Consider the following 24,088-nt stretch of genomic DNA (forward strand, 5'->3'; position numbering starts at 1 on the left):
CGTTGTTTCCTTAGGAAATTATAACAGAAGCTGCCCTCTCATATTCAGGGTGGAAAGTACATGAACCTTAGAATCAGACGTCACTGCAACGGCCAGATCCTCCGCTTCTAACATGCACCTTAGACGCATCCCTTAACCGCTCTGAGTCCCATCCGTGAAGTGGGGGCCAACACCTGCCTTGCAGCCTCCCCGTGAACACCTCAACAAACCACCTGGCACACAGTAGGTGCGCCAAAGATGCTGATGAAATAGCACCGCCCTGGCGCGTCGGCCCGTGCTCAGAAACTCCCACCGCCTTTCCTCCTGCCCAAGGGCTTTATACCAATTTAGAAATACTTTTCAACTAAGTGGCCATGTAAGGCAGACCTGGAGTCTGTCTTTATTTTCTGTTTTAGTTTCTGAATCCATTCTTACTTAATTTTCCTGTAAAGGCTCTTTGAAGCCGCTGCAATACTTCACCAGGAAAGCTTGCAGGTGGGCAGAGACCACAGGGCGTCACTGCTCTTTTCTTGAACCAAGAGGTGACCAGTAAACCACCGGGACAGATGAAGAGGCGCAGAGATTGTCTACAGTACCTGAACGGGAGAAATCGGGAACCGAGGCTCTCCTTGGAGGCCAGAAAGACAACTCCAAGATGAGGGACAGTCAGAAAGCCAGACTGGACTCTTCAAGGAGATGACGTTATGAAAAAATTAAGTGGGGGGCTATTCTAGGTTAGAAGAGATGAAAACCATGAAACAACCGGGTGTGACGTGTGAATCTGGACTGGGTCAGGGGAGGAGGCTGCCAGGGAGGTTGGGTGGGAAGAAGTGCTCCAGGCCCGGACCTCCTTGGTTTGCAAGCCCGCCTTTAGGGCCGGCTGGCTCGCTGGTCCTGGTCAAACCCAGCAGAGTTCTCCGTTCCGAGGGGCCCACACGCCGCCCCATGGCCTGGCTACATGTGCACACGCATGTGTACACGCTCAGGTACCTCGCCTTAGCTGTGAGGTGTCCATCAGCCATCATGGTGCCGTGGGGCTGAGGCAGGGAGGGCTCTGGAGGGCAGGAGGGGCCTGGCTCGCCCACACACCCTCCGCAGGGGTGCAGGGAGTGTCTGTCTGCAAGCAACCCTGCTCCCGCTGACCGGAGCCCAGCCGCACGGAGGCTCTGGGGTCACCGCGTCCTTACACTCTATCCGGATCTGCTCCAGCTCCGTCACCTCCGCAATGGACTCCTTCAGGTCCTCCACAAACTTCCGCATTTCGTCCAAACCCAGGGCGCAGAAGTGCAGCACCTGCTTCTTCTCGGAGCCCGAGAGCGGGGTCACCAGTGTGATGCCGTGAGAGTAATCTGGAAACCAGACCCCAGGCCCCACAGGCCGTGAGCAGCTGCAGGTGAGGAGGGGGCCTCTGGAGCGCCTGCCCCTCCCCCTCCCCTGCACCCCCCGCCCTCTGCCACATCCACGGGTGACCGAGACTTACACTCGTTCTCAAAGAGGTGGAACTGCATGCCCAGGAGGCCCACGGACTTGCAGAAGGTATACGTGGAGGAGCTCTTCTTCTTGGGGCAGAGTTTGAGAATCTGTCCAAGACAGGGGAACAGCCGTGCACTGACAGGTGTGCATGTGTATAAACGTGCCTTACACACCTGGATGAGTGAACACCCAGGGCTCTTGTGAACACAAGTAAACACCCAAAAAGAGACATGCACACACATGCCCACTTACGCACTTAGGATACATTCACACACACATACACACGTGTACACACACATACATATGTACAGACACAGTATCAAAATACAGTCTTCACTGCACAAAATGCTCCAGTGGCCATTCCCACAGCACTTAGAGGCCAGTCCACGCTTCGTGCCCTGGTTTGTAAGCCCCACCTAGTCTGGTCCCTGCCTTACTCTGGCTTTATGTTCAGTCCGTGCTGCCCTTTCTGTAGCTTGAACGGGGCAGGCTCAGTCCTACCACAGGGCCTTTGCACCTGCTATTTCCTTCCACAACTCGCCCTGCAGCTTCTTGCGTGGTTGGGTTACTCTCATTACTTAGATCTTAACTCAAATGCTGCCTCCTTAGAGATTCCTTCCCTGACCAGCCTTTACAACAAACAAAAACAAAAGAAGAGGAAAAAAAAATCCACCTTAGCACCAGCTACTCCAACCTATCACCCGGCTTTGTTGTCTTCATGGCACCTTCCCCCGGTTTGATATCATCTTGTTTGTCTTCTTAATTATTTTCTACCTCCCTTGTCTCCTGAAACGCAAGCTGAGGTAGCAGTTGCTTGGTGTACAAATGTTTCTTCAGCACCTTCTGAGCTGGGCTCTGAGACACAGGAGAGGACGGGGGAGCCCGGCCTCAGGGTGCCTCCCTCCGGGGAGGAGGACCCTCAGGGTCCATAAATCAATCAATGGATCAATCCACCATCGCATAGTAAGCCAAAAAGCAACGTGGAGACACGGATACATAGGGTAACTGCAGAAACTGGTAGGTGTTTTAAAGAAGAAGTAGGGTCAGGACAAGGCGGTGGGTGGGCAGGCCACCTGTGAGGTGGGGGGAGAGCATCTGCACCGAATGAGGAGAGGCAGGGGGTCGTGCAAGGTCTGGGGAGCTTTTCAAGCAGACGATGGAGCCACAAGATTAAGGCCTGAGACGGACGGAGCCCCGAGTTGGCCTGGGGAGGCAGCTGGTGGGGCAGGGGGCGGGCGGCAGAGGAGAGGCGTGGAGGGAGGTGAGGTCTGGGAGCTGGCGATGCTTACTCCGCGGAGGTGGACCTCAGGCGGGGAGCGTTGGATTTGGGACAATTTTCGAGGTAGTGCCATTATGACTTGTGGATGGAGAAGGTATGGGGTTTGAGGAAAAGACAGAAGCCAGACCCTGTTCACTCTGCTTCCCAGCACTTAGAACACTGCCTGGGACATAGTTGGTACTCATTAAATATTTGTTATATGGATACCTGTGTTCAAAGAGCAAAGGCCGAGCACCCCACAGACGTGCACGTGCGCACACACACACACACACACACGCCCACACACACACACACGCCCACACGCACACCAGCATCCCCCCTGGGCCCAGGGACAGTGTGGGCCCCCTCAGGCCTCCTGCACTTCCCAGGCTGTGGGACGGATGTGCAGCCCTGTACCCTCCAGCCCCAGGTTCCCCACAATGAGGGGGATGCAGAGGCTCTGGGACCTAATCCATTCGCACCAGGACCCGGGAACCATGAACCTCTCTGTGCCTCGGCTTCATAACTAACAAAGGAGGAAGGATCGTATCTGCCTGCGCTGCCTCACACCCACATGGAAAATCAGCCACTGGGTATGCAGCATCGTGGCATCCTGGGGGGCAGGGTGCCCTCGGGGCCTCTGGGGGTCCCCACTCACCACCAGCAGGTCGTTGAAGAGGAACACCTCCCTCTGGTGTGCGGCCTGCTTCTGCAGCTTGTTCACATCCGTCACCTCGAAGAGCCGGCTGCAGCAGACCAGGCGGCGATGGGGCTCTGACAGCACCTGGGCCGGGGCACAGTGCTCACAGCCGGGGGAGCCGCCGAGGTCGCAGCCCTCCTGCCCCCAGCGCCCACTTTGCAGAAGAGCAGATGCAGGCCCAGGTTGGCCCTGACCTCCCTCTTTCCTCCCCCGGGCTCTCTCCCCTTCCTCAGCCTCCTTAGGGAGCAGGGCTGGGCCAGAGGGCTTCACAGTGCTGGACGCAGTGAGCAGATAAAAGGCAGGGAAAAGAAATCGAAAAGAGCCTTCGGGCTGTGTGCTCCGTCCCTCCGAGACCTTCGGGCTGTGCCTCTCCTCTGCTGCACACCCAAGCACCAGTGTGCAAGAGGGAGGGGTCCCGGGGACACCGCGAATCTGCTCCTGTGTGTGAAACAGCCCCCTCAGGGGGCGTCCGCAAACCTGACAGAGGCTCTGACCTCAGCACAGCAGGCTCCAGCCAGAAAAGGCCAGCCCCGCACGACTGGGCGGAAGCGTCCAGCACAGAGCCTCAGACGAGGTCCCCAAACTGCTCCCTGAGCCAAGAATTTGGGGAGGTTAGGGTTAGGGCGATGGAGGCCAGGACCTTTATGTCTACAGTATACAGAGCCCTTGCTGACGTCTACAGAGGATGCTCCCTTAAAAATCATTGCAAACTTGGTAAACGCTGCAAACTGCCCCACGGGCTACAACTCAGGGGCCACCCCAAGGACTTGAGAACCCACGTCTAGAGCCTGCTCTAGCCCATCTCCTGCCTCCTACTCAGTAGGACCATCCAGGATGTCCAGCACCCGTACCACCCCAAACCTCCCCATCTGGCCATCCAGATGCTTCGACCCTAGAGCACCCGGCAGCCTTTCTCAGTATTTCACTCCAATCTCTCCCGCCGCAGGAGCCGGTCGCAGGGAGCGATGAGGAAATCGGGCAGGTGGAAGGAAGAGGGTGCCCCGCAGAGCACACGGAGGCACTGGATACAGTAACTACAAGTGAGCGAAGAAGGGGAACACGTTTCTGAAAGATGCGGAGGGATGCCAGGAAGAAGGAAAGGGAAGGAGATGGAGACAGGGCCTCTGCGGCCCCGGGAGGGGAGATGATGCCCCGCAGGGAGCGCCGCTCTGTGGTGGGCACTTACTGTCTTCATGCCCACGATAGACTTCTCCACCTTGGTGACATACGTGACGTGGTCCTCGTTCGACTTGAGCTCCTTCTGCTGAATCCTTTCGTAGATGCCGACCACCAGCTCCCTGGGGATGTCAGCCCCGTCATCCACACCTACGGCCATGGAACGGGGAAGGGGAGGGGTGTCAGGGGCCTGGAGCCAGAGAGGGGGCGCCCCCTACCTGACTGCCGCTCCCGAAGAATGGCCTTGATTCTGTCCTGTCCCCGCTCCGAAGCCTTCAGTGGCTGGCTCCCCATACCCGCTAAAGTAGGGATGAACTCCTTCACCAGGCACCGGAGCTACTACACTAGGGCCCAGCACATGCCCCCAGCGCCCCCTCCTGCTGTTCCATAGCCAGAGCTTCCGCTCCCCCCTCCCAGGCCTCCTTCCCCATCTCTGAACGCGGCCTCCGTGGTCCTGCCTTTGCTCCCCCGGTTCTCCCGTCTTAACAACCTCCACCCCAGCCCCGCCAGGAGCATCGCCAAGCATCGCTGTGTCGGTCTTCAGGCCCTCCCCTCCCCTCCGGTAGGGAGCATGGAGCTCAGCGATTAGTTGTTGAGTGGTGACAAGATTCTCCCCTCGCTGGGAGCACGGGGTGGCGGTGGTGGGTGGGTAGTGAGACATTAAGTGAAGGAGAGGAGGGAAGCCCCCGTGGTGGTGCTGTGAGGAGACCGCCACCCATCTCGCACTTCACAGTGACCTTCAGACTCTGGTAGCAAGAAATACCAGCAGGAAATATACCAACACGAAAACAACTTTCCCCAGAAGGTAGAAACAGAGGCAATAAAAAAAAAAAAGTCTTCTTTCTACTTTTTCTAAATCTTTCTTTAATGATTATACACTCCTTTTTTTTAAGAGGGAAAAATTAAAAATAAAACATCTTGGGCTTCCCTGGTGGCGCAGTGGTTGAGAGTCCGCCTGCCAATGCAGGGGACATGGGTTCATGCCCCGGTCTGGGAAGATCCCACATACCACGGAGCGGCTGGGCCCGTGAGCCATGGCCGCTGAGCCTGCGCGTCCGGAGCCTGTGCTCCGCAATGGGAGAGGCCACAACAGTGAGAGGCCCGCGTACCGCAAAAAATAAATAAATAAAAATAAAATAAAACATCTTGGGCAAGTGCTCTCCAAGGAGTTTTCCTAAGTGCCGAGAGGACATTACACCTTCTGTGAGCGGCCCTCTGTATTGACTCTGTTTCTCCCACATCTGAGTTTGGTTCTGAAAGTCGGGCACCCAGGGGCCTGGAAGAAGCCAGGCTGGGGGCAAGAAAGAGCAGGCCAGGGACGGAGCACACGGGGCTCCCAGGTAAAGACGGCAGGTTGCACCCCCTCTGCTCCTTCTGAATGCCCTAGAAAAGGGAATTTTTTTTTTTTAAAGGCAGAGACGGGGGAAGAGGCAGTGGCACCAGGGGACCTGGAAGTGGGTGAATGAGTACATGGATCAGCAAACCTGGGAAAGAAGACACAGAAGCCAGCAGAGAGGTTAGGAGGCTCAGAAGCACCAAGCGCTCTGGAGTTGGTGCAGCCCCTGGAGGTGGAGGTGAGGTTGGGCTCGAAACAGGAAAGCCGGTTGAAAATCAGTTTAAAAGGCAGTTAGACATCCCCGCCCCTTCCTCCACCCCAGTCTTCTGATGGAGGCTTCATCCTCTGGAAGGAATGAACCAGGAACTCTGGGCTGGGGGACCCCAAGCCCAGCCAAGGGTGGGAGTCTGTGCTGAAAACTGGGGGATGGAGATGATATCTACGTATTAGGAGACCCTCTCAACCCATTTCCCACGAAGATCTCGGAATACTGGCAGACAGACTCATACCCTCTGCGCAACAGACTGGACATTTCTCGTTTGAAGAAGCAACCAGCACAAGAGAAAATATCTAAAGAATCTGCAGTCAGGTCTCCCAGTGAAACAGCTCAACTAAATCTTGCTGTGAGCATGTCCATCAGTCAGCAGCCCCATACACGCTCAGAGTTTTAATCAGCCTGTTAGTGGCTCACTGTTAAATCTGGACAGACAACCAGGTTTCATCAGAAAAAACATCATACCTTCAGAGATGCGTAAGAAGATACTGCATCTACAAAACAGGAACAAAATGCTATAGAAGAGGAGCACTTAGCAAAAAAGAGTTATTGAAAGTGAAAAATAAGAGAGCAGAAACGAAAACTTAGTAGGAGATTTGAAAGATAAAGCTGAGCGACATCTTCAGGAAAGTCAAACGAGAAGCCAAAGATGGCAGATAGAGAGCTCTAACGATCAGAGGCTCAAACTGGGAGTTCTACCACCTGAATACTAGGAGTTCCAGAGGAGAGTATGGAAAATGGAGAGGGAAAATGATCAGATACAATATTTAAGAGGAGTTCCCACCTGAAGATAAATTCTAATTAGAGATATTGTATATTGGAGTATATGTACGCAGTTTTCCAAAATAATATAAGCGTATGCGACGATGTCCAGGCAGTTGCCAGATGGGGCAGAACCTTTACACTTTACAGAATTTTTAAGACTTTACCAGTAGGGACGCCAAGGAGTCTGTACAAATAATGTGATCTGCAATTACTATTTGAGGTTAAATATTTTGTGAATATTAAATTATCAGGTCTATCTGTGAGTTAACCAACAACTGGATACAGCTGAAAGTACCAACTGATTTTCTTTTCTGTTTCTTCCAGTTTTATTGCTATACAATTGATATACAGTACTGTGTAAGTTTAAGGTATACAGCTCAATGATTTGACTTACGTAGATGATGAAACTGTAAGCAGCTCCTTTGCCCCTCTTCTGTTTGTTCATCCCTGTATTCCTCAGACCTTCATCCTAAAGATGAGATCACTAAGCCACATTCCATCTAGTCCCTGATTTCTGCTTTACTAAAGGTACAAAATGCCTTGCTCGTAACCTGTTGATCCCTTTCCTGGATTAGAAGGAGTAAGAATGAAGGATTAAGCAGTTAAAGAATGACTAACTCTCTACCCCTAGGTCCCCCTTAGTAAATTTGCAGGTGGACCCCGAGGGCACAGGCGGACCACGTGGGTCAAAGAATCCAATTGCAGACAGACCGCCTGAGCAACACAGCGTCCCAAGGAAAATCAGGAGAAGTCAGCAGGTCTGCATGCAATGGAAAAACGACAAAGAATCTGACCTCCTGCTTTAATGATTAACTGAGATCGTTTCCCCTTTTTCCCTTTAAAAATTGTCATGGTTGAGCAGAATCTTCAGAGTTGGTCTCTGGACAGAAGTCCACCTTCTCCCCAGATTGCCGGCTTTTCTGAATAAAGCATCTTTCCTTTCTATGAAAAAAAAAAAAGTTCCCACAATCAGAGGCATGTGTTTCTAGACTAAAAGGAAGAACGCAGTACCCAGCACAATGGATGAAAGGAGGACCATAACAGGGCACATCATGGTGAAAATTCAGAACACAAAAGACAAACAGAGGAACCTAAAAATGTTCAGGGAGAGTGAAAAAAACATAAGCAAGAGGTCAGGGATTGTAACAGTGGCAGCACTGACACCTAAAAATCAACGGAGCAATGCCTCCCAAATTCTGAGTTCAGTGTTTCCAACCGGGAATTCTGCTCCCAGCCAAAGTTTCAATCAAGACTGAGGATAGAAAAAGACACATCCAGACATGCAAACTCTTAAAAAGTTTGTCTCCAGTGTACCTTTTCCCTGGAAGTGAACTAAAAACGAGGAAGCGATGAAACCCAGGAAACCTGAATCCAACACACGTCAGTTAGGAGACGACTTGGCTGGTAAACGCCATAAAGCTTATCTCAAGGCCCTGCTCACGGCTCTTCTCTCCTAAGTCGTGGAGCACGAAAGGGCCAGTACCACCCAGACAGCAGCCGTGGTGCCTGGGGCCCGGAGGTCACCCAATGGACGACGTTCCACAGAGGGCAAGGGGCATCGCCCAGGGGCCCTTGCCGCTTGCCGCAGGACAGTGGCAGCAGCTCCTGGAAACTCCCCCGATGCCTGGCATGCTAGCAACTTCCCCAGGGCCGCTCGGCGAGACCGGGCCCAGAGAGCGGCACGCAGTGCCCTTGGCCACCGGGGTGACGACCTAGCATCGGGGCTGAGGCTCCCGGAACGACCCAGGCAGCGTCCCTGCTCCTCCCGCCGCCGCCCCTCTACCTCGCAGGTTTCGGATGAAGTCCTCCAGCATCATCTTCCGGTCGGGCTTAATGTTGGGGCTATACATGTCGGTGTTGAGGAGGATGACGGCGAAGGCCAGGATGAAGACGGTGTCCGGGTTGTGGAACTGCCGCACCACCTCGGGGTTGCACATGCAGTAGCGCTGGCTGTGCGGGGAGACACGTGAGGGTGCTGAGGGCCCACACCCTCCCTGAGCTCCAGCGACGGGGGGACCTGGGAACGTGTCCAGCCCTCCGAGGGCTTAAGCCCAGGGAGGCTCCCCCTCCTGCCGCTGACTGCCGTCTGCCCCGTACCTCGGTCCCCATCCCCTCCGAGGGGACGGGGCAGCTGTCACACACCCAGAGACCCCCGGAACCCCACTCCCGGCCCCGTTCCAGCCTCACACAGACGCTCAGGAAAGATGTGCTGGTCGATGGGGACGGTGAGGTGACTGCAGGGAGAGCCCGAGGGGTCTGTCCCGCATCTTTACTTCCCTCCCGGCCCTCCAGGGACTCCTGGCCCCCAGGCTTACAGCCACTCTACTTCTCCCCCCCCAAGTCCCGGGTGTGTGCGAGGGGAGTGGGGCTGGGGAAGAGTCCCACCTGAAGGTCTCTATGAGCCGTTCCACCTTCTGGGCCTCGCCCTGCACGCGGATGTGCGCCTGGAACTTGCGCAGGGCCTCGTCCAGCTCCATGGCAGAGAAGTCCATCTCGTCCACCACGCAGCTGAGGCCGGGAGGGGAGGGGGTCGTGAGGGGCGGGGGCCCCGAACCTCGCTCCACCCACCAGAGCTGGGAGGAGGGCTGGGCCACCCGCCGGCTGGAAGCCCCACCCTGGTGGGGAGGGGGGACTTGGTGTCTGTGACCAACAAGGGGGGACTTACCCTACCCACCCCCAGGGTCTCCTTCCACCGCCCGCGAGGACCGTCGTTACACCTCCTCCCACCCGACGGCCCTGCGAGGGACCGCCTGAGGGCCTCCCTCCCACCTCCGGACCCTGGGGTCTGGGGCTGCAGCCAGCTGTCCGAGGCCCCAGGGCCAGGAGGCTGAGCCTGCTGCCTCCGAAAGCAGGTCCTTTCCTCTCAGCCCCAGGGTGCCCAGAGTCAGGGGTTCAAACGGTGAACAGTGCTTTCTCTTCTGTCCTCTCCAAGGCCTCTCGGGGCCTTTCTCCCTGGTTCCGCCCCGTTTGGGAACCTCCTCTTACACCAGCACCCTCCCAGGTCGGAGCGTCTGCAGACTCCTGGGCCTCCCTCCTGAGGCCCTCCCAGCCGCCGGCGTATCCACGCTTCCCCTCCCCGGGGAGCACCGCTTCCAGCGCCGTGAGCAGCGGGCCCCGTGCCCCTGAGGGCCACAGGCCCCCCCGGGCAGCGGACATGTCGCCTTCTGCACCCACGCGCTGCACTGCGCTCCTCTGTCCTGGTCATCGTACACCTGCCCCACCCTGCCCTTTCTCTGTTCCCACAGCCCGTGGTGGACGCCACCAGCGTCACAGCCCTGGACACCACTGCCCACCTGTCCCACCCTGAGCAGGCCCCAACTCCTCCGTGATCAGCTCTGGGGCTGCCTGCGGCCTGGGAGACTTGGGGGCCCCGCTTGACCCTGGCTCTGCTGTCAGTTTTTAGGAGAAAGCAAGGAGCCCCCGTGGCGGCAGTCAGGGCCCTGGTGGTCGGCGGCCCCGCCTCCCCCCACTCCTCTTGGGGGATCCCCCAGGACAGGGCAGACAGCTGTCTGCAGGCTGGGAGCCACACTCAGCTTGGTAAAGCCCGGGCTTCTCTCAGGCTTGGCGGCCTTAGTAGAGGGTGGGGCAGGGACTGGGAGATGGGAGGCAAGGACTTGGCCCAAGGATGGGAATGGGCTGTGTCTCGGCACCTGAGACAGACAGCAGGTCCAGCAGGCGAGAGGGCAGCTCCTGTCACCTCTTCCCTGGGCCATCCCCAGGTGAGGGAAGGTGAACTCAGGGCAGCATCACAGGGTCCACAGCTGCGTGTCCCCCAGCCCAGCCCAGCCAGGCCAGGAGGGACGCATCGAGCATGACTGAGCCAGACAGGATGCCGGTCGGAGGGGGCGAACCGGTGCGGCAGGAGGGCCATGAGCGGGAGCCGGGGAGGGAGCCAGAGACACAGAGACAGCGAAAGATACGGGGGTAGAGAGTCAAGTGAGAGAGACACGGAGGGAGAGACAGAGACAGAGAGCAAGAGTAAAACAGAGACAAGAGGAGAAAGAGGGAAACCAGACAGAAGGGAGAAGGCAGAGCAGACGAGGGGGACGAGGCTCGGCCGGCTGGGCGGGGCAGGCCTGGTGTGCAGCAGCGGGCAGCCACACTGCAGCCTCTCGTCCTCGGGCCCCGCCGACTCCTGCAAGGCCCAGGCCCAGGCAACGGGCCCCAGCCTGGCCACCCCTGACACACAGGCCGGCTGCCCGGAGGACCCCAGAACGGCCCTGGTCCCCCCGGTCTGGGGTCCAGGACTTGCCCCTGTCAGTCCATCCATCCCACCCCCGACCTGGCCCCCCTGCACGACTCTGAACCCCACGGTCCCGGCACCCTGTGTCCCTCAGTGGTGTCCCTCCCAGAACCTCTGTCCATGGACTGTCCCCCATGCTCTGGACCAGGGCTGACCCCACGATGGGCACCGAGGGAAGCGGCGGGAGGTGGCCGCAGAGCAGCCGGGAGCTGGCAGACGTGCCCAGCCAAGCACGGCGGCCGGCTTTCCAGCCCTTCACTCCGGTGACTGCTGCTGGCCGCTCCAGTAATAAGCCGGAGAGTCAAGGGCCAGGGCAGGAGACTCAGCTGGATGGAAACGCCAGCCCGCAGAGCAGGCAGCAGGCTACACCACCCACGGCGCGGGCTGTGCAGGCCTCTGCGGGCGGACACCTGTGCCAGGGGCTGGGGAGGCCCTACAGCCCACCTCTTGCAGGACCCCATGGCAGAGCCTTCAGGCAGCCGGTTAAAATGCAGGGCCCCGGCCCTACCCCGGATTTACCAACTAGACGATTGAGAGCAGTGCCTGGGAACCAGCATCCCTCAAACTCGCCAGCCGATCCTCAGAAACTGAAAACGAATGGCTGAGCCGAGCGCAAGGTCGGGGGGATGCTTTTAAAATGAGAGCCTGGGAGCTCACGGGAGCACGCGTGTCCTCTCGGCTCTCAGGGGCTGCTTTTGTGGTGGGGTGGTGAGGGAGGGAGCGCGGGAGGGAGAGACAGACAGCCCCACCCCTTCTCCACGGCACGTGCGCATACACACACGTATGCGCGCATACACACACGTATGCGCGCGCAGGCGCGCACACGCACACACACACACTGATTTCCTGCCTTGCTCCCTGCAGTTGCCACCACAGGCATCGCTGTTTGATGGGCAGGTGGTCTGGGGTTGTCAGATCTTTGAGAAAAAATCCAGACGTTTTCTGCAAAACCCCCAGAAGCTGTCTTGAGAGGCGGAAAGACACTACTGCCTGCAAGTCGTTTCCTGTCTGTAGAGCTGGGGGTTGGGCCAGGTGACCCCTTGCCCCACTGTGACATTCTCTGATGAGGACCCAGACCCAGAGCCGGCCCACAGGCAGCCTCTGGAGGCTCCGCGGATGCTTGCAGGCAGCAGGCGAGGGCAGCGTCGTTTCTGGCTGGCTTTGGAATACAGCTCACACGACTGGCTGCTTCTCCCCGCCTCCCAGGGAACCAGTGCCCTCCTGGGGCAGGTGGCCGGGCCGAGGCCATGCCCTGGTGGACCCTCACCTTGTAACGGGGGCTCCGTCATCCAGGAATCACTCCCCACGGTCCTCGCCCCTCTGCACAGCGTGGCTCTCCTTTCCCTCCCTAAGGTGCCAGCCTGCACCTGACCTTGGCTCTCTCTCCTCTCCTCTCCCCGTCTCCCGTTCTTCCCGTGTTCTGCAGATCACTTGCACCTAAAACCTCCCCTCCTGTCCGTCTTCTTCTTCATCACCCTGAAATCCTGCTGGGAGCAGACTTCTGGCAGTTCTCCAGATCCTGTGCCACCTCCACCAGCACAGCCAACAGCCCTCTCCTCTCTGATCACCTTTAAGGTGAAAAAAATCACACGTTTCTGGGTGGTCGTTTCTGGTGTATAATCTCCCTATTTTACAGAAGGTAAAACTGAGACTGCAAAGGGGCTTGCTTGGTGTTCCCTCTGCTAGGGAGACCCTCCCCAATCTACGCCAGTGGGCAGCTCCCTCTGCACCTCCTTCACTGAGTATTTTTTTCAGTGCTTCACTAAGCGGGCAATGACTTCATCTCCTCAGTCCGGTGGGATATTAAGCATCATCCTGTTATTTTTTACTGTATGAGGAAACCAAAGCTCACGAGAGAGCTGACCTTGCAGGGGGCACTGCACGCATCGCACTCCTGGCATGTTCCCTCCCGGGGGCTGTTGCTAATGCATCTCTCGCTGGGGGCTGCTCTCTCACCCAGATGCCTGGTGGGACCTGTGAGGGCCCAAGGAGGGGCAGTTGGACACATCACAGAGTCACGGGTGAAGGCCACTCCACTGTCAGCAGTCACATGAGGCCATGTGGCCACCCTGCAGTTTCTGAGCTGGCCTGGGACACGGAGCCCACAGCAGCGGACCAAACCCCTGACCGCCTACCTTCTGCCTCCTGGGGCTTTCTCTGACCCCCAGTAGCTAGCCTGCCCCCCCTCCCTCCCCCACCCCCACCCCCCCGCATGCATTAAGCGCCTCTGCATGTGCAGCACTGTGCTAGGGACCTGGGATAAGTGGCAAACAGCACAAACACAGATCCTGCCCCGGTGAGAGAGACTGGCATTAAGCGCAGAGTCAAAAATAATTATTTGGGCTTCCCTGGTGGCGCAGTGGTTGGGAGTCCGCCTGCCGATGCAGGGGACACGGGTTCGAGCCCTGGTCTGGGAGGATCCCACATGCCGCGGAGCAACTAGGCCCGTGAGCCATGGCCGCTGAGCCTGCGCGTCTGGAGCCTGTGCTCCACAACGAGAGGCCGCGATAGTAAGAGGCCCACGCACCGCGATGAAGAGCGGCCCCCACTTGCCACAACTAGAGGAAGCCCTCGCACAGAAACGAAGACCCAACACAGCAAAAATAAATTAATTAATTAATAAACTCCTACCAACATCTAAAAAAAAAAATCTTACTAAAAAAAATAAATTAATAATAATAATTATTTCATTATAATCGTGACAAGTTCTGTGTAGGGAAAAGACAGGGTTTTGTGAGGGGACAAAGGAGATGTACTTTTTATTGGTGTGTCCAGAAATGCCTCTTTGGGGATGTGACATTTGAGCAGAGACCTAAAAGATGAGTAGGATCTGATTAAGGGAGGGGGAGGGGTGGGGGAGACATGATAAGATCCAGTTTGTTTTAAGATGATTTCTCTGGTGTTGGGCGAGAATGAATGAAAAAGGAAGGGCAGGAGCAAGAGAGAAGCAGGGGGCCATCAGGATGCACCTACAGAGGTTCAGGCTAGAGACGACGAGCCTTGGCTAAGGTGGAACAAATTGAATGGACCTGAACAGACCTGAACAGACCAGGCCAGCTCAGAATCTGAGAGACATCCTGGAGGGAGAACTGATGGGACAAGGTGATGGAAGGAATGTGGGCGGTAGGGAAAAGGAGTCGGCGGTGAGTCTCAGAGCTCGGGCATGAACACCTGGGGGCCTGGTGGTACTAGTTTTTGAGATGGGTGGACATACATGCTGGAGAGATCGAGACTTCAGTTTTGGACACATGAAGTTGGAGATGTTCTTTCATATCAGTTTAGTATCTACTCAATCATCGTCATTAGCACCCAAAGTCTTGCCTTTTCTATTTTACAAATTAAAACCCAGCCTCAACCCTTCTTTGCTCTGTAGTCACTAATTCTTTTCTCTACGCCTCTTTTTTAAAATATTTATTTATTTATTTATTTATTTATTTTTGGCTGTGTTGGGTCTTCGTTTCTGCGCACGGGCTTTCTCTAGTTGAGGCTAGCGGGGGCTACTCTTTGTTGCGGTGCACGGGCTTCTCATTGCAGTGGCTTCTCTTGTTACAGAGCACAGGCTCTAGGCGCGTGGACTTCAGTAGTTGCGGCACGCGGGCTCAGTAGTTGTGGCTCGCGGGCTCTAGAACGCAGCCTCAGTAGTTGTGGCGCACGGGATTAGTTGCTCCGCGGCATGTGGGATCTTCCTGGACCAGGGCTTGAACCTGTGTCCCCTGCATTGGCAGGTGGATTCTCAGCCACTGCACCACTGGGAAAGTCCCTCTACTCCTCTTTGGAGCCAAATTTCTAGAAGTCATCCCTACTCATGCTATTTCCACTTGCTCAATCCCATTCACTTTTCAACCCGCTCCAGCCAAGCATCTACCCCAGCATTCCATTAAAACTCTTGTCAAGGCCACCAATGGCCGCCATGTTGCCAAGTCCAGTGGCGCCAACGTCTGTCCTCATCACACCGGCCTCCTGGCAGAGTCAACGCAGTTAAAGACTCCCTCCTTGGAACACTCCTCTCTCTTATTTCCATCCCATTGCCCTCCCCTAGGTTGACTCTCTCCTCTCCGGAGGCACCCCTCCTCCATCGCAGGCCCTCCTCCCCCTGGCCTCTAACTCAGGGCTGCCCACCAGGTCCCTTCCCCCACTTTACAACCTCTTCCTAGGGGCCTCACCCATTCCTATGGCTCTGAATGCCACCGCGCACTACAACTCTTAAGTGTAGCCGTGAGTTCACCCTTATTATTTTACCATTAGTCACTAACTAGTTAATTTTTGTTGTTGTTGTTGTTAACCTACAGTGTTCAGAAGAGACCCCCTTAAGTAATGGTGCTACTAAGCGTGGATGAGGGCTGCTGAGTGCAAAGGTCAGTCCTTGGGCAATCTTCACAAGGCCACAGGTTGTGCTGGCATCTCTCGCAGGAAAGTCAGGGTGGACATATTTTATGTTTTATTTAATATTTTAACTTGCTCTGAGTAAATATTTGATAATGTCTAGTTTGAGGAATTCTTCAGATGAAATGTCACCACACCCAGCATCGCTCTCCCCTCAAAGCTAAAAATATATATGTGTTTATTTGGTATAATCTGTACAGATTACTCCGGTGGGCCTGTGGCAAAGACATATTCACACACAAAGACCTAGTGTTCCGAATCCTCAGCAGCCCAGGAGGCTGTTCGCTGTGACCGGCCACCTCTGTTCTCCGCCCACCCCAGTCACCAGGCCCTGCTGCCTCTCGCTGCCTCTGGGCTCCACCCGCCTCTACCCTCCCTGCAGCCTCTGCTGAGGGTAAGGGCCACAACCAGTCCTTCAATAGCCTCCGAACCAGCCTCCCTGCCTCCAAACCATCTTCCGGAACAACACTTCTAGGACGACCATTTGGCCCCGTCACTCACTCCTCTGCTTATACTTTTTCGAGGTTTCCCACACCCCTCATATGAAGCCTGAGCTCCCCAGCAAAGCACGGCCCTGGTTGCTCCCAGAATCTCCTGCCCCTTCCGCGTTCTGACTCCAGCCCTGCAGCCTGGCTCTCCCACGGCCCCAGGTTCGCACACACTGCTCTTCCTTCCTGCCGCCCACCCCCAACCTCCAGGTCTGCCTTCCATCTCTCTGGAATCTTCCTTGACCTCCGCGGTGCCTCTGCTGTGTCTCCCGTGTCACCCAAGCATCTGCCTGTCCTCCCACCGTGCCACGCGCTCCCCGACGCCTGGAGTCGGTCTCTGCATCCCTGGCGTATGTATAAACTCAGTAAACATTCCTGGGGTGGATGAATGAGTGAGTGACAGACCAAACTCAAGAATGAACGGGGCTGTGAGCACACGGTCAGCTGGGGAAGGAGCCCTGCGGCCGGCGCCTTTGGAAGCTCTGCCTGGTGGCCCTGATCAGCTGGACCTGACCCCTGGACACGGCTGCCGAGGGAAGGGCCCCGTGGATTCCAGACCACGGGCAGCGAGACGGCCTGGAGTGCACGTGCTTCCCATTTCCTTCAGCCAACGACGCAGGCCAGTGAGTGCTGAGAACCCGGCGACCTGGCCCTGAGAGGCAGCTCCTGACGTGCTGTCTGGACCTGCCTCGGAGGGGCCGCTGACTGGGGGTGATAGCGGAGGTGCTCTTGCTGGGGTGGGGGGCTTCTCCTTTCTGTGGGTTTCTGTGGCAAGTCCCTTCCAAGGGCTGGGGAAGCGTAAGCACAGCTGTTCCCCGCATCTGTATAAACAGGTACAACCTTGCAGGAAGTTGCTCGGTAACACATCCGTGTGTGGCGTCAGTCTGTGTTGCAGGGAGATGAAGCGGTGCACACAACTGTGATCAAAATGAATTTCGTCATTGCCACTATTTTTTTTTTTAACGATAGCAAGACAGTGTCTGGCAGACAAAGGAACTGGTTGGGAGCTGAAAATAGGTAGTGATAGCAGCAGGGATTTTTAATTGTCTGGAAGAGATAGCAAAGACCTGGAAGGTGAGGTACAGGCCAAGGCCGGGAAGAGGTGTGTGCGGTGCCCATGTGGGTCTCTGCTCCAGGCGGAGCCGGGGCCAGCTTTCAGGATTAGGATGGAAAACGAAGCTGCCCACCGCCACGAGCTGGAGGAACCCGGGTGTTACTTCTGCCGTTCTTGTCTCATCCGATTCAATTAAAAATGTCCCCACCCGCTAGGGAGTTATTTTTGTTAGTCGGAACTCATAACGAGCCAGACGAAGGTCGAGGCTTTCTGGAAGAGTGCAACGTGGCCAAGAAACTAGAGCAGGAGGACCTGCCAGAGTCCCTGGTGACAACACGGGGACAAAGAAAATCTTGTTTGAAGTCCTCAGAAGGGATGGCGGCTGGTGCACCTTGAAACCGCCCCCACACATCGGGAGTCCGTGTGGACGCGGAGGCTACTACCCTTCTGCTGGGCCCGGCAGCCCCCTGTTCGCCCGTGGTTCTCAAACCTGAGGGCGCACCAGAACCACCCAGCTGGCTGATCAACTGCACGGAGCTAGGCACCACCCCAGGGTTTCTGAATCCAGGCGTCTGGGCTGGAGTCCGAGGATCGACGTTGCTAACGAGCTCCTGGGCGCTGCTCCTGTTTGGGGGACCAGGCTTTGAGACCCACGCTCTGTGCCAGTGACAGGGGTAGGACGGGAAGAAGTCAGGCCTTTGGTGTCAGGCACCCTTGGGTTTGAATCTTGTCTCCACCATATAGGTCTTCAGTTCAAGTCACTCAGCCTCACTGTGCCTCATTTTCCCCATCTCTAGAATGGAGCTAACACCTAAAACGTCCAGTGGGCGGGTGGGGCGGGGTGGTATGGGTTTTAGAAGAGACAATGTATGTAAAGCTCCCAGTTTATAACAGAGCTTAAGAAATGAGGCTCTCCAGGGCTTCCCTGGTGGCGCAGTGGTTGAGAGTCCGCCTGCTGATGCAGGGGACGCGGGTTCGTGCCCCGGTCCGGGAAGATCCCACATGCCGCGGAGCGGCTGGGCCCGTGAGCTATGGCCGCGGAGCCTGCGCATCCGGAGCCTGTGCTCCGCAGCGGGAGAGGCCACAACAGTGAGAGGCCCGCATACCGCAAAAAAAAAAAAAAGAAAGAAAGAAATGAGGTTCTCCAGACTTGTGGTTGCCAAGGCGGGGGAGGCGGGGGAGGGAGAGGGATGGTTTGGGAGTTTGAGGTTGGTAGATGCAAATTATTACATTTAGAATGGATAAACAAGGTCCTAATGCACCTTGCACAGGGAACTATACTCAATATCCTGCAACAAACCATAATGGAAAAGAATATTAAAAAAAGAAAGTCTACATGTGTATAACTGAGTCACTGTGCTGTACCGCAGAGATTGGCACAATATTGTAAATCAACATACTTCAATTAAAAAATATATATTAAGAAAAAAAGAAACGAGTGTTCCCATTAGGGACCGAATCGGAGCTCACGTGCCCCGTGAGTAAGTAGATCTGTAGATCCCTCTAGCGCAGGTGTGAAGACTCTTTCCTTCATCGCCAGTGAACTCGCCTGAAATTTCATCATCAGACCCGTCAACTGTTTAAAACATACATCTATCAGAGAGAGGAAACTGAGGTAGCTCAGATCAATGCAGATTTGTGGATCAGTTTCTCAGCTCTGTTTTCTTCCCAGATGAGAGGGTTGGGGCCCAGCAAATAAAGGTGAGTCAGGGATGGGATAGCATCTGGTTCAGTTCAGTTACCCTGCCCCTGGCCTGGGCACTAGCCATTTCTTCTCTCTGGGCCTCAGTCCCTGGCCGGGTAGAATGAGAGAGCTGGACTAGCTGACCGTCTAGAGCATTTCTCAGCACCACGATTCGCAGCTGGGCTCTGACAAGCACTGTAAAGGCATTCAGACACACATCTGTCGGGATGAGGCACAAGGTAGGATGGTGTGGCATTTAGGGCTCAGGTTATGGACCTCTCTGCCAGGCTTCAGGTCTCAGCCGCTGCTCAGCCCTGGACTGTGGCAAGCGCCCCACCCGCTCCGTTCCTCTGTTTCCTTTATTTGGTGCAGACTCCCAGCACTGGCCTCACAGCGCTGCTGGCAAGATGGTATGCGGCTTTGCACGCAAGGCTCTTAGAACCGTTCCTGCTGGCACACGATACACGCTGGATGTGTGTGAGCTGCCTGCTCGCTCACAGATGGCCCTCCTGAGAAACCCGCGGGGAGTGACTCCCAGGAAGTCCCACGGCAAAGAGCGGCCAGTCTCAGCCACACCTGAACATCACACAGGATCCAGAGAGACCTCTCCAGAGCCGGGCCCTGGGTACTCAGGAGGGGAATGGGTGGTGGGTATGTTCATTTTTGTGTAAAAGTCCAATTTCTATGCAGCTGTGACGAAGCCAAGAGAGTCTCAACTCTGGAGTTTTTCACCCCACTCTGGGGTTCCAAGATCTCCACATACAGGAGCAAATGATTCTTTTAAATGCCAGGGACTCTCTCCTGTCACGTAGAATCTCTCATCTCTGTGTGTGTGAGCACGCGCGCGTGCGTGTGTGTGTGCGCGCGCGGTGGTGGGGATAGGGGAAAGGGCACTGGAGGGGTGAGGGGTCAAAGTCATAAAACCCAAAGACACCACAGTGAGAAGAGACCCCCTCCTTCCATTCCTCTGAGTGGGCGGCAGCATCAAGTTTTCAGAACAGTGGAAATAGCCCCCAAAGTCTTCTATCCCTGCCTGCCTCAGCCTCTCTCCAGACCCGTCAGAGTGGGCCTGGGCCCCAGCCCGCTCTCCCCTGCCCCGTGGATCTCCTCAGGAGCAAGGCAACCCTTCCGAGGCTACACACAGACGACACGCAGGACCTGCTCAAACCATTCCTTCCTAGCGAGGAGAGGCCAGAGCCCTCCAGCCGGCGGACTTTGACAGACAATCTGTCTTCATTTCTCAATGTCCCCTAAGAAGAGCCAATCTGCTGCACTCTGGCCAGAACATTTCCATGGAAATGAAATGATGAAATCCGACTACAACGTCAGACTCTAATATCTAACAAAGAACGGGGCAGACACAGTGAGAGAAGGAACGCCCGGGGAAACTTTCTTCTGGCTACTCAACCCCAAAGCTGCCCTTCCTGCGTTTCCTTGGAAACGACAGATGCCCTCCGCGGGTGTGAAGATCACCCGGGCCGGGAAAGAGACTGCTCACAGCCAGCACACAACGTTTCCCCATCCGCTGGCCTTCAAACCTGCTGAAGCGTGCATTTCAGAAAGGAAATGGAGCAGAGGCAAATTTCCCAGCCACGTGAAAACTGAGAGCGAGACGCTCGCAGCCCCAGAGAATCCTGATCTCCGCTGCCCTTTGTCTCCCACTGCCCTTCCCCCTCAGCACCAGGGGAGGACTTCCTCCAAGCTCGAGGTGGTCCCCTCCCTTCCCCGGAACTCTGTCTCAGACCAGCCCTGAGGAGTGGGAGGTTTCCCTGTGTTGGGGGAGGGAGCCGAGGGGAAGGAGAGGCGGGAGGGGTCTAATGCCCTGTGCTTTTAAGTGGGAGAAATAATAATAGAAATAGCTGACATTTTAAAAGAATGTACTAAGCCTCAAGCACTGAGTTAAGCACTTTATATGCACTTAAAAAAAGTTAATTCCTATGACTGGGTCTATTATCCCCGTTTGACAAATGAGGAAATTGAGGCTGGTTTCTCCTAAAAAAAACAAAAAAACAAATGCCAACGACCAAAACACAACACCTTCCCAGGTCAACACTGGAATGGACATGGCCCTTTGAGCTCAGAATGCCTCATATTATTATTTGATAAAGCCTGGTTGGATACATTCTTCCTTGGAATGGGGCATCCATGGAACCAGGACACAAAGGGATGGAGGGTCAGCTTCCCAGAGCACCGAGGGCCTGACCCCGGAGGCAAATGTCATCACCGCATCTGTGATGCTCAGAGGCGAATCAGTGGCTGGGACAGATTCTGCTTGGCCCAGCTCCTCTGCTCTTCCTGTCCCCCCAGGCCCAGGAGTGGGGGGAGGGCCCCATCCCTTCCCCTCCCAGAGACTTTCAGCCTCTCCCCTTCCCATCTGGCTGCATCATGGAGAGAGCGGTGGCTTGGGCTGTCTCGGTCTCCAAGGGGATGGGTGATTTATGTCTTTTATTCAGCAAACAGCTTTGTACAGAATGGATATGACAGGCTGAATGTCAACGGCAGGGGCAGGGGCGCGTGCAGAATCCCAGTGAAGCCTTCCCGGCCTGGACACACGGCACTGGGTGACTGTCACTGTGTGTTTTCTCTGGTGGGAGTTAGGAAGAGGCAGTGGATCCTGAAGGGTTCCGAGAGAGCTGGCTTGAGTGGCAGGGAGATACCAAAAACCCCAGCGTCTTGCTGCCCTGCCAGTGCCTGTCTCTTCCTGCTTCTTCATCCTCTCCAGGCACCTCGCAGCAGACAGACCAGGCCGTCGGCGCGCTGCAGACCTGGGGGAGGAGGGCTCCTTTCCGTGGAGCTGCCACGCGCAGGCCGTCCGCTGGGGCCTCAGAGCCCAGGGCCTGCACGGCTGCAGAACACAGCACGAGGGACTGAGGCGTTCACTGTGGCAGAATTGGGGCTCAGCTCTGTATTCGACACCCCCTAAGCCCACAGTGCCCACTGGAGGCTCGAGGGCCCCTCACTCTCTTTCCATGTTCCTCCTCACATCTCTCCCCGTTGAGCCCTGGGTCTATAACTTCCCTGAGGCCACGAGCCAGGCCTGTTCCTCTCCCCGCGCACCCCGCCCCGACACGTACACACATGGGATGCCCAGTGCAGCCCTATTCCCAGCATACAGTAGGCACTCAATATTTGCTGAATGAGTGGTGAATGGCCATCTCGTTCCCCCGTGAACGCTGGCACCCCAGCCTCGTCCTGGAGCCTGAGGGCTGCTCTGGGCAGCTCTGGCAGGATGACAAAGCTTGTTCAGGGCAAATGATTTTGCATGACGCCAGGGTGCTACAAACGCACTAAGGATTAGGAAAGACGATACATTCACTGGCTCTGGAGGGACCTCTGAGATCACATAGCTCAACCCTCTCTCTTTGCAGATGAGGAAGCCTGGAGAAGTGACTTGCAAACGCTCCAGAGCGTGTCAGGAGCAGAGCAGGGGCCAGAGCCGGACTCTCGGGTCCAGCCACCTCTCCTGCCCCCACACTGCCTTCTCATCCAAGCCTGAGCCCGCTCAGCCGCGAGCCCTAGACCCCAGCCCACCTCCCCTCTCGGCACAGGCGGCAGCGGCCGGTCTGCATCTCCAGCCCACACGATCGCCCAGGCAGGATGTGGAAATTAGCCTCCATTGTGCTGCTCAGCACACCCCGGGCTGCAGAAACACCGTGTGTTCCCAGAGCTACAGATCAACAGGGGCCTAGCAGGTCAGGATTCCGGGGCCAGGCCACATGGGGTCTGGAAAGGCAGAAGAGAACAGACGAGGCAGTCAGGGCCTGGGAGTGAAGCAGTCACCCCTGCCCCAGAGCAGACGGACAAAGCCGGGTCACCCAGGGGGTGTGGGGCAGCAGGAAGGAATGAAGCCATCGGGCGCAGCAACTGTACTCCTTCGCCAGTGGAAACGGGACAAAGGCAAATGAAAAGTTCATGCTGGACAGATGAACCAGATAGAGGAAAACAGGAAAGGAAGGAGACGGAATACTTGATCTTTCTCCTCTTCTGCCATTTCCTCAAGGCATCCCCTCGGGGCACCCACACAGCAGGGGTGGTGTGATGGGGAAGGGGAGCCAGAGGGAGAGGGGGAAGGTAGAGAAATGCTGTCCATTTAGGGGTTTAGGCACTCAGAACACCAGCCCTGGGGGGAGCAGCTGATTGCCCAAAGCCACCAAGAGTCAGAGGCAGGAGCTGGCTTCTGTCAGCGAAGGGCCATCGGGGATTTCCCGGTCCCTTGAATGGGTCCAAGCCCCCTCTCTTCTGACTGCACTCAGGCAACAGCTATCCCGTCCTGAGTTTAGGCATGTGACCGGGATTCCCGAGCACAGCAGATCTCGCCTCCTAACCCAGCCCCTCCCACCCGCAGGCCCGGAAATGCAGGCCCGGAGAGCAGACACAGCAGCGGGCGGCTCCACATAGAGAAGCCAGGTGTCTGAGTCCCACCCAGGGGACACTGACAGGGACTCCGCGCTTCTACGCCCTGAAGCAGGAGCCCCCAGCCCTCTGTAGCCCTGGCTGCTTCAAGAGCAAGTACAAAAGGACGAGGTTCTCCCAGGACTCCTGCAGACTGTACCCAAGGAGAAGGGGGTGGGGAGAGAAGTGGGGAGGGCTCCTTACAGAATGGTGACCTTCGAGAAGGAAGTGAGTGTGGGGCGGGGGCCCAGCAGAAGAGAGGAGGGGCATCGGGAGAGGCGTGGGGAGAGACGGTCCAGAGCAGACTTCACGGAGCCTCGCCCCCTCTCTGCCAGAGGAGAGGGGGCTCCAAGGCCCTGCCCCTCCACCCCAGGGAATGCTCCCCTTGCCCTGGGGCTCGCCTACCTATCCACAGCGCCACACCCAAGAAGCAGGGCGCTATAGCAAAAGCGGCCCCCTCACCGCCAAATCCCCCACCTCCTGGACTTCAACCTTGGTGCTCAGTCTACCTTTATGGAATCATAGTACTTTCTGGCTCTAAAACCCCTCAGTCTAACCCCTTCTTTTTCTGCCTCATGTTTCCCCCACGATATAAAGCGGACACTCAGGGGCTGGGGGCTGGACGGGTGGCAGGAGAGGGTGCTGAAGGGCCGGTCCCCCAGGCGGAGATGGCCCCAGAGCTGACGGCCTTCTTTTTTCAGGTTCACTCACATGCCTTTTGGTCTCCCTTGACCATTTCTGTGCCAGCCCCAGCCGCGCGCGTCCCCAGCGCCAGCCGCGTCCCCATCCACAGCGCCTACAATGCCTACGCGGAGGAGCACCTTGGCTCAGTAAGCGGCCTAATGACTGGAGGGGAGGCAGGTGATTGGCTAAGGACCATGGG

General features: G+C 56.4%; 1 protein-coding gene across 6 annotated transcripts in view; it reads right to left on the bottom strand.

Annotated features, from left to right (window-relative positions):
* IQSEC3 (IQ motif and Sec7 domain ArfGEF 3) overlaps window positions 1-24,088 on the bottom strand; it is a 98,447-nt gene that overhangs the window by 11,482 nt on the left and 62,877 nt on the right. For all 6 annotated transcript variants that reach the window (XM_067756104.1, XM_067756103.1, XM_067756108.1 and 3 more), the window contains exons 6-11: window positions 9,347-9,469; window positions 8,745-8,911; window positions 4,597-4,736; window positions 3,369-3,494; window positions 1,460-1,559; window positions 1,167-1,328 (exon numbers count right to left, since the gene is read on the bottom strand). In XM_067756104.1, the coding sequence (XP_067612205.1) occupies window positions 1,167-1,328; window positions 1,460-1,559; window positions 3,369-3,494; window positions 4,597-4,736; window positions 8,745-8,911; window positions 9,347-9,469 (818 nt within the window). The remainder of the gene's footprint in view (window positions 1-1,166; window positions 1,329-1,459; window positions 1,560-3,368; window positions 3,495-4,596; window positions 4,737-8,744; window positions 8,912-9,346; window positions 9,470-24,088) is intronic.

Source organism: Pseudorca crassidens, chromosome 11, assembly GCF_039906515.1.
Source record: "Pseudorca crassidens isolate mPseCra1 chromosome 11, mPseCra1.hap1, whole genome shotgun sequence".
Lineage (NCBI taxonomy): Eukaryota > Metazoa > Chordata > Mammalia > Artiodactyla > Delphinidae > Pseudorca > Pseudorca crassidens.